The 13,516-nt window shown below is 35.1% G+C and overlaps 1 protein-coding gene across 3 annotated transcripts; it reads right to left on the minus strand.

The window, feature by feature from the left end:
• Positions 1–7,476: 7,476 nt before the first annotated feature.
• On the minus strand, positions 7,477–11,734 carry LOC149564845 (putative receptor-like protein kinase At5g20050). 3 transcript variants are annotated; one of them, XM_089818417.1, is made up of 3 exons: positions 10,880–11,678; positions 10,105–10,331; positions 7,477–9,963 (listed from the first exon to the last, which is right to left on the minus strand). In XM_089818417.1, the coding sequence occupies exons 2-3, from the start codon at positions 10,105–10,107 to the stop codon at positions 7,855–7,857; spliced, it is 2,112 nt and encodes a 703-aa protein (XP_089674543.1). In that variant the 5' UTR covers positions 10,108–10,331; positions 10,880–11,678; the 3' UTR covers positions 7,477–7,854. The 3 variants fall into 3 exon arrangements, with proteins under 3 accessions (XP_089674543.1, XP_089674544.1, XP_089674542.1); XM_089818418.1 differs by having other exon boundaries at positions 10,105–10,392; positions 10,880–11,529; XM_089818416.1 differs by lacking the exon at positions 10,105–10,331 and having other exon boundaries at positions 10,880–11,734.
• Positions 11,735–13,516: the final 1,782 nt, after the last annotated feature.

Consider the following 13,516-nt stretch of genomic DNA (forward strand, 5'->3'; position numbering starts at 1 on the left):
AGAAATGTTTTAAGCTTGTTTAGGCTTGTGCAAATGATTAGAGGATGGATTAGGATGGTTTAGGATTAGCTTAAGGATAGGCAAGTGGATGGCATTTAATGAGGGTGGGTGAAGGAAGAGATATTTGTTAACTTTGGCTTGGGTTAGTAAGTTTTAACCCATGTTTAGGGAATGTGACAAGGTTAGGAGGGGATTAGGATTAGGTTTAAAGACATCTTCTAGAAGAGTCTAGACTTTGGATGAGGATAAAGACTTTCTAGAATAGTCTAGAATTTCCTAGGATGAGGATGAAGACTTTCTAGAAGAGTCTAGAACTTCTTAGGGTGAGGATAAATTAGATTTTTAGGAAATAAATAAAGTTTTATTTATTTCAAGGGTTTGGCTTGAGGAGATATTTATTAAAACTTTTTTAATAAACATGAGGATTAATATTTAATTTTAATTAAATATTTTGAGTTGGGGTTAGGGGTAGGAAATGATGAGATTAGCCTTTAATCGAAATTAAAGAAGGATTAGAAGATTTTGGAAGAGGTTATTGGTCATAAGAAAATTGGCCAAGTTTTGGGCAAAAAATAAATTTTTTATTTATTTTAGGATTTTTGGTCAATTTATTAATTAAATAATTAATAAATAAGGAAATAATGTTTAAATAAGATTTAAACATTTTTGGGAGGGATTCCTTAATTAAATATTTTTAATTAAGATAAAGGGATTTAATGGCATAAAAATTAATTAATTAATTAATAAATGATGATGTCATCGGGAATTTTTCAGAAAATAAAAATACTTTATTTTCTAAAGGATTTTTAGGTGTCTACACCAATAAGGGTAGTTTTGTTTTCTGTTCGAATAAATGAGGGGACTAACTTGTAGGGTAAAATTGAGAATCTCTCTTACTTGAAGTATACATTGAAACAAAGACTAGAACCTTACTGAAACTGAAATTTTATAATTAATTCAATTAGGTGTTTTTAAAACATACCAAAATGTGAGACTATTATGTTTTCTATGTATTGTCTATGCTCTTGGGTTTGGGGGTTGACCTAACATTGACCAATCTTAGGTTGTTACCAGAGGCTTGAGAGTTATGAGTTTGTGATGTCATGCTAATTTGATCTCAATCTTTTTAACCCAACCATGGTAATGTGATGGTATGCTCTATGATTTGTTTGTATTACTGTTTGTTATTGCTTTCCAGCAATCTTGTGTGATGCTGAGGTAAATGTATGTCATTCTTGACTTAACCATTTTTGAATCCTTGATCAATTATACTTGGGTTACTTTCCAATCGCCTTGATGGGACTGAAGTGTTTGCTTTGATCTTGTTGATGTCATGTTGTGACATGTTTAACTTGACCATTTTGGAGTCTTCGATCAGTATTATTGGGATACCTTCAGGTTGCTCATTGAGAATTGATGGATATTGTGATTTATCATTTGGTGCTTTCCAGTTGCTTGTGGAGAACTGATGTGATTATTGTGATTATCTTTATGATGCTTTCCAATTGCTTTTATAGGACTGAGGTGATTTTACTATGATTCTTTGATTTGTAATTTTATGAGCCTAAGGTAGGTTATCTACTTGTAGTGTTGGGAAGTGGCTTGCAATGGGGGTCGGGGCCCAAAGTGGTTGCCAAGGTAACTTCACCGTGAAGGATCAAGAAACGAGTTATGTTTCTCGCTCAAAAGAGAATCTAGTCAATCCAGCAACGGCACTATAGTTCACCCCAAGCTGAACAACTATTATGTTTGGGCAGGCCCCTATATTTGCCAGGGCTCCGGCAGTACGCACTCGAGGACAATCGAGGGGCTGTCCTCCCCTATGGGCCACAACACGGGGAACTCTATCAGGTCATTCAATGGTTAGCCTGGGAACTAACCAACTCGTAAGTTGTTTTAATAAGTGAAAACATTGCACTAAATGGGGATTAAAATGAACCTAATAAGATAATTGTATGTTTTCGCTCATGCCTCGAGTGCTAGTACAGACTAGGATGGGAGTAGAGAGAATGCTTGGTTGCGACCTTGCATTCTGTAGTATGCCTTGTCAGTACGAGAGGATACTAGTGGTTGCATAGGGATCGCTAGGGGGGCGAGGTTCTGAGAGACTACTAGGGTAACTCTAGCGTGATTCATGCGATGACACTTGCCCACTTACATAGTAGGTTTCCTGCACGTCTTGTGTGCCTCTGGGAATTAGATGTTGACCTTTCTTAGAACCTTTGATTTAGATTGCTTTTAGGATTCTTGGACTTAGAGTGTACTTTTGATATGTGGTTTAATATCATGTTTGGGACTTGAGACTATCTCCTCAGCACAGTGGGAGTGGGCCATTTAGGTTCCACGTAGTTGAGTGGTAGTGCTTTTTACTCTTACCATTGAGACTCGTTTGTAGTCACCGTCGCTGAAGCTTCTTGAGATGCTTGTTTATCATGTTTAGATGATGTTATTTACTGATGCATTTCCTTATATTGATGATTAGCATATTAGATTTCCTTATGCTTATGTTGTAGCATGTTTTAGTAGTGACGTCCCTATTACTATAGTACCGACGATTTGATCAGTGACTTGGGATGTTACGCGCGGGGATAGCTAGGGCCCATGATGGTCTAATGATGCTATAGAGGGTTGGGACATACTGCACACTTAGTTAGTTGTGTTATATGATGGATAGTTGTATTTCATGTTGGATGTTTATATGTTTTATGATAGATGGATGTATCATGTATGGTAGATGGTTTCATTTATATTATTGTACTTTGTATCATAGATTCGAGAAGGATGATGTATTTATATTTCTACATATGTATATTCTTTTAAGCCTTTCATACCCTATGACATGTACAATGGATAATTGTGCATTCTGAATTTCATTTGCCAAGAGGCATTTGGAAACAAATGTATATTATGGACATTGGACTTTATAATTATTCTTTCATGTAGATGTGATAGTTGTTAAATTTAGTATTAGATTAAATTCAAATGTGATTCAACGTCATGGGATCCTTAAGGAATGTAACCTATTATGTATGCTTTTAGTTGATTGTATGTTATTGCTTCCGCTACTATGTGTTTGATGTGTACATTATTCTTTCTTGTTTTTAAAAAAAAAATGTTGACAAACTTAGCAAAACTTTAGGTCATTTCTTTTGGGTCCCTTGGCGAGACATTACAAAAGTGAATTCTATTTTGAGAATATTACTGTACTCTTTATTTGAAATTAATTTTTAAAAATATATTATATCGATAAAAAAAAATATTGAACCTTTTATACAATTAAACTAATAGAATAAGTTGGTTAAAATCATATTCATGTAAATTAACAATGGTGACTTTCATTTTAATTAGTTAATGAAATTCTTATTCATGTCCAATCGAAAATGGAAGGCATGTTTCCTAAACATGTAAGAGAAATATTATTTTCCTATTTAGTCTAGAATAATATAATTAATGTGTTACTAGAAAACAAACAAGAGTGAAAGTTGCAATGGTAGTTAAAACTAGAATCAAAATTTCGTATGCAAGACTTGGTAATATAAACAACAAGAAAGGTGTTAAGATCCTACACAAAAGGCAAACAAAATGGACAAGACTTTCTATGGAGGTACATAAGAAGTGAAATTGTCAATAGAAGCATCAAATGCCATGTGACAAAACAAAACCAATTGCACTATCGTTTGTAATTTAATGGTTAAATTTAAAAATAGTCTTATCATAAGCTTTTCAATGCCTTCGTTGCGAGCTCTAGAAAAAGTGGTGTCTTTTGGAGTTAGTGCTCTAAATCTTTGTGGCCCCAAAAGATAACATCAATTGACAGGTTCAATTATTTTGTCACTTCTCAATGTTTGTACTGGGAGGGTTTGGATCTACATGACAAAAAAGAATTTTGACTTTCTTTGGTATGTTTAAAACATTTAAGGCACTTGTAAGAAACCAAACTAGCAATAACATTAAGAGTTTTAAGATGGACATTAAATATACGCAATATTTAAAATAAGCGATTAATATTCTAAAGAAAATGTCATTCAAGAAACGGAAAGGTTGAACAGAACCGTTTTGCAAAGTCCACACACTATGAACTCGCTAGTTTAGAGAAACAATTTTGGGTGGCCGCTGAAATTACAACTGTAATTTAATCAGTGGCAGTTCATCCTTAGATTTTGAAATTCCAGAGTACCAGCTTGGAAGAAGAACTTCACATAATCAGCTACGATTGTTTGACTGAAGTTTAAAGGAACAAAGACTGAGGTCAAGTGAAAGATGTCAACCTTTGTTGATTATGAAAATGAAAAATATAGCTACAGGATATAGAATCCAGTTAGGAAACAAGTTACAGAAAGTAGAGACATGATCTTCAATGAAAGAGTAAAGGCACGCTTACGAGAACACAGGATACCAGCTAGGGAATATAAGCCACGGTATTTTAAACAAAAGGCAATCGAGAATCAACTGTATAAGTATATTTATTCACACACAAAATTCTGCCACAAGATGAATCACAATCTCTATGACTGGATAAATCCCAGAATCTACCACATAACCTGTACTATATGTTGCCGCCAAATATATACTATAGTCACTTGTATACTATCTTTGTTGCACAATACAAGTTCATCTACAAATACTCTTCCATTAAATACAAATTCCTCCAACAATATTTTCTTGCCCATTTGTATCAAGCTTTGCCACCGAATAATAATGGAAGCAAAATCATCTCACTAGTAATAATGAGGAGAGTTCTTTGTACGAAATGAGTACTCATTTTCAAAGGTACGCAAGGGAGCTCAAGCCTACATAGAAATAAAACGACTCCATTCAACATTTACTGCTTTCCAATGAAGTTAAACTTACTACATTTGAAGAAGTGTGTGGGATTAAAGACAACAAACATTGGATGGAGGGTATGAAAGATGATATGGGAATTTTGATTGCAAAGCGCACATGAGACCTAGTGTCTCTTTCACTTGACAGGAAGGCATTGCGAAACAGATTGATATATAGGTCAGAAGGAGGAGACGAGAGAAGAGATACAAGGCCGGATTGGTAGTCAATGGTATAATAATAGAAGGGCATTGATTGCACTTAAGTTTCATCAATTATGAAAATGATCTCTTTCAGGCAATGCTGGGTTTAGCAGTTATTTATGATCTTGAATTGAAGCAACTTAGTGTCAAGATTACCTGTTTAGACAGTGACTTGGAGGAAGAATTGTAAATGAAACAACTAGAAAGCTTTGAGGAAAATGGTAAAGAGGATTTGATTTGCAAACTGAGTAAAATCTTGTAAAGTTAAAACAAGCTTCAAAGCAATGCATTTAAAATTTGATACATTATGATTGAAAGAAAATACCTCGATGAGAAATAATCATTGTGTGTATTATAGGACTTGAGAAATAGTGAGTTTGTGTTGCTGTTGTTGTATGCTGATGATATGATAATGATAGGAACAAGTGTAGTTGTAGTTGGCACGATAGATTTTAGCTATGAAATTTTTAACAAGGATTTGGGTTTTGCAAAATGAAAAATATCAAAGATGGCAAATAAAAGAAATAAAAGTCACAAGAAAAATTTATAGAAAATTTTTAATGTGAAGACTGCTAAGGTAGTGTACAGACCTCTTGCTGATCACTTCACATTATCTTCTGAGACGTGTCTTAAGGCAAAATGGGAAATTAGTAATCCTTAATGTTGGAAGCCTTATGTAGGCAATGATCTGCACAAGATCTCAAATTGTTCACGTAGTGGAAGTAATTAGCAGGTATTTAAATAATTTTGGAAAAACAATTTTTGAGATATGTACAAAGGGCATAACAAATCATGTATTGAGGTTTAAAAGAGAAGATGAATAGTTACAAGAGTCTATTGACTCAGACATGGTTGGTGTTTTGGCAAAAAGGTGATCTACCACACCATATGCTGTCACACTTGCAAGGCTAACAGTCAATTGGATTTCTATATTGCAAAAGGTAGTGGTTCTTTCCACTGCGGAAGTAGAATGTATTGAAATCACAGGAGGTGGTAATGAGATGTTCTGGTTGCATCAGTTACTTTCAAAATTGAGTGGTAGACAACAAGACATTATTTTGTATTGTGATAGGAAAAATGCAATTCATTTTCATTCATGAATTCAGAACATATAGCTTTGATATCTGTTTTTTGAGGTGTCCCTGAAGAAGGTAATTTACGGAGAAGATATATGCTAGCTTGAATTGTGCAGGCGCATTTGCTCAAAAGAGAAGCTGGAGTCTCTTAGTACTTCTCCTGGTCTGGTAGACATGTGACAATAATTATAGAAAAGGGAGTGACATCTTTGAGCATGGGTCTTCGTAGCATTGATAAGACTACCAGTAGTAAATTATTGGAAAGTTATGTCCAATGGTCCAATTTTTAGTAAACAACCACTTTCGTCTGCTCCTTTTTAATCTCTTTGTCTGGACAAATGAATTATATAAAAATTGATGAATGTAACATCTGTTTATATGAAAAGCTTTACGCATTCACTGTGCATCTCCTTTTGCCATGGATGTAACCAGTTTTTTGGTGAAGCATGTCCGTTTGTTACTCTGGTACCTCTGTTAGTCACTGTTGGTGTTTTATATATTATTTTATCTGCTCTGTTTTATTGACAAAGGGAACTGATTACATAGTAACCACGATTTAAGATTTTGCCCCTTCAATTTGTTTACCTGCTTAAGTAATGCAGAAGAATTTAAGGCATCGTTCAAATGGATATAACCCTTAATATGGATATCTAACAAACTGAATTTGAGGGGAAATTCAGAGATCATCTTGAGGCTATGAACAGTGACTGCTGGAAGATATCAGCTTTCTTGAAGGAATCTGTTTCGTTAACTAAAAGCTTCACCGTCATTTTATATCTAGCTGAAAGATTGATCATAATTTATTTGCCTACCAATTCATGGAAGAAAACAAAGCTGCATACTACCTTTCAAAAAGAATGGTGCGCCTGAAATGCCCACTGGATATAAAATTTTGTGAAGAGTCCTTTTCTATTGGAGCTGATTTCAGTGAAAAAGATGTTCACAGAGATTAAAAATAACTTGGTCTGTCTCAATCTTCACTAAATTTATATTTAAAACTTCTTCCAAAACATGGTTAAAGAAAAGATATTCCTCAGCTACTATATGATAAATAGCGTTATTAGATGCTAGTATCTTACCACAAAAAATTGGTACAGTGAATTAGTACAATAAATTGTCCAACTACTGCATGTTTTCTCCTGACAGCTCTATCTTTCATGGATGGTTTTTTCCCTTCAAATGAATTTGTAAATACGTTGCCCAATTACTGGATCCTCTCTCCCACTAGGTCTATCTGTCTTCTATTTTTATTTTTTCTATTTTTTAAAAGAAAGACTGGATGTTAAAAGAGAAATTATAAGCCTTAGTGAAAGTAACCTAGAGATAATGTTAAAGAGATTTTCTGGTGAAACCCATTGCTTCTAAACACCAAAGCATGAGAGAAATGGGGAAAAGAAGAGTAGATATATGTCCTCTAAAATACTGCTCCAGCAAACAATAAGTCAGTTAACAAAAATATAAGGTTCTTAACAACTAGATAGTGCACGTAAGGCCAAGGTTGACTGCAAAAGCCACCAGTGCTGAAGTTTAAACCAACATATTTCTGATCTCCTATTTACAATTTTTTTTTTTCAAATACAAGATGCTTCCACAAGAAAATATCTCACAGAAATAAGATCTGTGTTGCAGGATCAAAGGTTCCGATATATTGTAGTAATGTTGGTGCTAGCTACAGTAAATTGCATATAGACAAAAAAAATTGGAATTAAACACAGTTGTTAGTATCCTTTAAAGAGAAGAGCAATCATGTAATATCAACTCCCAGAGAGGGACATTGAGAAAGTGGCAGCATTACTTCCTGATGGCTCTGAATCAAGGAAAAGAGACTCATGTGTTCTCGACAGAAATTGCATAGATAATGGTGGCTCTTCAATTTCAATATGACCTTCTAGCATCAGGATAACTTCATTCATTGTTGGCCTTATTTTCTCATCCTCTTGAATACACCAAAAGGCAATTTTGATTACTTGCTCAGCCTCTTCACCATTATAATCAGCCAAGTATCTTAGTTCTGGATCAGCTATGTCAGCAATCTTTCCTTCTTCAATCATTTTCACTGCCCATTTGGGAAAAAAATCCATACCGTCAGGATATGAAAGATCAAAATTTTTCCGGCTACTAATTATTTCCAGCAAAACCATTCCAAAGCTGAATACATCACTCTTTTCTGTGGCAGATGCGTTCAGCAACCATTCAGGAGCTAAATATCCAGGGGTTCCCCTAATTCGAGTATATGCGCGGCTCTGTGACCTGTCCATAAGCTTGGCTAGCCCAAAATCTGCAAGTTTAGCCCTAAAGTTCTCATCCAGTAAAATGTTTTGTGGCTTCACATCTAAATGAAGAATTCTATTCCTGGATTTTTCATGTAAAAATTCCAAGCCCCTAGCTGTGTCATGAATGATCATGTATCTCTTCTTCCAACCAAGAAACAAAGAACTATCATGGGTATCGCGAAACAACCACCGATCAAGAGATGAATTGCTCATATATTCATATACCAGTAATCTATTTGTACCATCAGCACAAAAACCAAACAATCTTACCAGATTTACATGGTTGATGCTTCCTAAAGATGCCACTTCAGCACGGAATTGCAAGTTTCCACGGTCTGCATTGCCCAACTTTTTAACTGCAACTTTTCTTCCATCATGAAGGTGCCCTTCAAAAACGCCTCCAAATCCACCTGAACCAAGCATTGTGCTAAATCCTTTTGTGGCCTCTTCCATCTCCTTGTATGAAAATCTAGGGGGCAGCCCAGGTAAATTCTCTAAGAATTCATCTTCTTCAGACCTGAGTTGCTCGGATTTCTTGGAATTCTTTTTTTTATATCTGATGAAAAAGAGACTTAAAGCAGCAGCAAATACAACAATGCAAATCATTGGTACTAGAATTGCCAAAACAATTGTTTTTCTTTTAGAATCAACGGTTTTGGAGCTGTCACCAAATGAACCAGGCCCAACCTTTATAAATGCTGTAATGCTATGATCCGAAACGTTCCGCAAGGATTTGACCTCTTGATAATGATAGCAGACCTTAGACTTTCCCCAAAAGAAGGCAGCCGCACAAGAACAATTTGACAGACATGATCTTTTGCATTTGGCAAGTGTGGAAATACTCTGTTGCATGTATGGGTTTGCAAAATAATCAATTCCTTCAAACTCTACTAATTGGTTTGAAGCACCACAGATGAAATTTTTTCTAGGAATGCACCCAAGTTTGGATTGGGACTTTTCAAATATGTTTTCACTCTCACATCTGCAAATACCTCCTGGACTACAAATGCCAAGTGATCCACATATGTTGGGAAGCTTGCACACGTCTTGAAAGAATATGGAAAATATGTCTGTATCTGGGAATTGTTGTGATGGAGATTGAATGTATGTTCTAAGATTTCCATCCACATCCAGTCTCATGAACCGGAAAATTCCATCTTCAAGTTGAGCTCCTGTAATTATATTCCTTGTTGTTGAGTCAAGACCTTTGATCTCCTGCATGCATTCTGCTGTCAAATTGCCCTCCTGGAACAGAGTTATACTCTCCCCATTTGATCCATATCCCAGTCTGGTTTTGTTGCAAGCAGAATGCAATGCAAATTTCAATGAGCTCACAGGCTGAAAGCCTAATGGATTGAATGTCCATGCTCCATAGGGGGAAGGTGATGGAAAACTTCCATACCATACTACACCCCCTGGCTCCATTTTGAGCATATATGGTCCTTCTGATAAGTCAATTTTGGATTTGCTAGAGACCAGAGCTTGCCCTGGCCCTAAATATCCGCCTTCAATTATGGTGTCGGTTGGATTATCGAAACTAGCCCATATGGTCACATTTCTACTGTTTTTCAGAACCAGATTACCTGAAGTCTGAAATAAAAGAAAGTTTGAAGGACGGAATTACTTTTACAAGTTCAGAGTAGTTCACAATTTCTCCATTCTAAAACACATAGCAGAAAAAATAAAGGGATATTACAGCTAGACTAATATTTGAGGGAAAACAAAATATACCATTAATATTTGCAAACTTGGAGGGCCCTAATAATTCTGTGCAAATCGTAAAAGTTTGGCTAATATATTTAGAAAAACTGTGTTGCAAGAGACAAGAATTCTGTTGGAAGCTTATATGCATGCAGCGGTGAAGTGGGTGGAAATACGTGGGTGTGCCCTGGCTTTGGTCTGCTATATCATAGTCCTTCGCATTCAATAGGAGGGAACTAGCCCTTGGTCCTCAAACCCTGTTTACAGGACATAACAGTCTGAAAAGTAGGAAAATATGTTGTATTTCCATCAGCTGTCCTGCTGAAAGCATATAAATTATTATCACAGATTATAATTCTACAGTCTAACTAATCTGTAATTCTAAGAATTGCCCATTTTTATTCAAAATGTGTATCAGCATTCAGTATTATTAGCAAATTTAAATTGCATTGACTCTATTTACAATAGAACAATGGCAGACAGATATTGTGGGCTTAAAATTATGGGGTTAGCATCTTGAAAAAATTAGGGTTTGCAAGTTTATTAATGGATTGTCATGGGGTCGAAATCCATAAAAATAATGTAAGCAATATATAAGATGATGGAAACAAACTCCCTGACCTAAGGGTCCATACTGTAATTAGTGGCTCACGTAACTGCAATCTAAAAGATGTCTCAACCTATATTGGAAATGATAAACCTGGAAACAATGTTAATGAGTAACAACATTTTGCTCTTGAAAACTCATTGAGGAGATAAAAAGGCAATTGCCCCAGAAAGATAATAGCCCATGAAAACTCCCTACCTGAAGTTCCAGATGATCTGCTTGACTGATATTGGCGGTCCATACCACAGAACCATCTGTGTCTTGTAAAACTAAGCCAGCTTGAGGTCCGAGCTTTAGACACGGTTTTCCTCTTATGGGTAGGTTCCTATTGGCTGTCCAGATAATTGTTTGGTTGTACCGAATGTAAGATATAACCAGATACTGAGATTTATCAGTGGGTTTGAAGAACTTCAAAGCAAACATTCCATTGGTGCTCTGCAGAATGTTTTCTACTATGTTGCCGTTGTTCACACAATTCCCTGAATCGAGAGGAAGTGTGGAGTTTTCAGAAGATCCCAAGGATAGAAAGCTAATGATCAGCCAGACTAGGGAAAGGCATCTGGGACGTAGAGCCATCTAAGAGCTTCATAAGACACTCCGGTTGCATTCGGCTTCCATTCGGTTGACACAGAAAAGTTTGGTAAAATATGTATGCTTATTCAAACATGGAACCCACGAGGAAAACAATAAAGCTCGAATAATTTCTTCAGAACTTCTTCAGAAAAACTGCACTACAAACAAAATTCTTCAAGCCTTATAATGTGAAACCACACAACCTAGCCGGAAGAAAAGTTGAAGCTACCTACAGCCACTTGCATTGGAACAATTTTATATTTATTTGTGGATCCAAATCTGAAATTCAGTATCCTGTCATGTTTTGATCTCCATTTACCCCAAGAAATCCTAGTTACAAACTTTACATTAATTTGTGGGTCCATATCTGAAATTCAGTCTCCTATCCTGTTTTGTTCTCCATTTAGCCAAAGAAATCATCATTACAAACTTTCCTCCATTCATTTCTTCTAAATCGAACTCGAGGGAATATTTCCCTCTAAAATGACGAGGGATACGCGGGGCCTTTAAATGACATATCACGGACGGAAGCTTCAACATATTCTATTCTCGACCCTAGGGAAAAGGACACAATCATTTTCCTTTATTCTTTCAATTGATTAAAATTTAAATATTGATCATCACAATTTCTTCGTTTGAGAGCATACACTTATGCAATCACCTCTAAAATATAATTATTTTTTAATTTAACTAAAATAAAATTTAAAAAATATTATTTATATTTATTAAATTGTAGATGAATAAAATAATTTAAAAAAACTTCACATAATAAAAATTAATAAAAAATTAACATGAGTAAATATAGTATGAATAAAAATAAATATGAAAAATAACCTAAAATAATTATTAAAATTAAAATTAAACTAATTTAAAAATAGATATTAAATTTATTTTAAAAATTAAAAACTAAATTCGAATTTGAATTTTTTCAAAACATGTTTTTTTATGAATAGAGCTTTCCTATTAATTAAACAAAAACATATTTTGAAATCATATGTTAACATGTAAAAAAAAATGAGAAAATAACTTGAAGTCGTAGACATAAATTAAAAATTTACATCAAGAGGGCTAAAATTTTCTCCCAAGAAATAGTTATTTCAAAAATAATTGTGAAAATAGTCATAATATTCTTTATATTTATAGAAAATATTTTTGGTGCAGGAGCACCTAACCCTCCATTTACCATGGCATCTACAATTTTAACTCTTCATGAGTTCTACTCAAAGGCATTTATGCCCAAGAGACATTTGGAATAAGGTATTAATAGTTATTCAATAATATGAGCCTAATTGTAAGACCTAGTCCCCATTTCGTACTTTATAAACCATGGGTTTTGACTATGGTCAAGAGGCAATTTCTAGACCTAGCATAGGACAAGAGTGTCTTTAGGTTTCTAAACATATTCTAGGCCCGTAGGGCACAAGGCAAAGGCCCTAGATGGGTCAAACTGTGGAATTTGTGAAAGTTGTTAACTTTTGTTAAAACACTCCCCAATGGTCACAACACTATTGGTTGGGATGGTTGGGGAAGGACTTCAAATAGCCCTTTCAAAAGGGTGGAAGTCAGAGAATGCAATTTTGCCTTTTAAATCAAATAAAGATCCAATTTTTCCTTGTAAACATTGCAATTCCTAAGTGTACGAACAAGTACGGATTGACACATGTGAATAATCCATTGTTCTAGAATCTTGGATATCATAGTTGATCAATGCAATTGATTTGAGGGTTTGAAGTTTTCTACAACTCAAGATATTCTAAGTTCTTTCTCGAGTGCACCAAAACCCTCCTTTTGGTGGCCAGTTTTAGAAATGAAGCCCTAACTTGCATTGCCACTATGGGATTCCCAAACCACTTGGTAAAATGCAAGTATTATAAGATGCCTGAAGGATGGGAGATGGAAGTCAAGGCTCCTATTTTTGCTAGCAAGCCCTAGGTCAAACATCTTTATGTGTTTGGTGCAGAACAATAGGTATTAGAGTGTTGCAGGCACTTGGGGGATGGATGAAGCCAACCTAAGGGTGGATATTGAAGCCTGGTAGTTCCCTACATGTTTCCTAATTGGTAGTTTTTCCTGGTCAAACATCTATTCACCATTTCCTCCTCAAACCCTAGCAAGTAGGCTTTAATAAGGAACTTGTTGTATTTTTGGTTAGGGAATAATATGACCAATCTAGAGTTTTTAAGTTTGGAATCATGTACTTCTTCCAAAAGGGTATCCACATATGCAAATTATTTTTTGGGTACTTTGGAGGAATTTCAAACC

The sequence above is a fragment of the Cupressus sempervirens genome, chromosome 3, assembly GCF_028749045.1.
Source record: "Cupressus sempervirens isolate cs-2001-9-10 chromosome 3, ASM2874904v1, whole genome shotgun sequence".
Classification (NCBI taxonomy): Eukaryota; Viridiplantae; Streptophyta; class Pinopsida; order Cupressales; family Cupressaceae; genus Cupressus; species Cupressus sempervirens.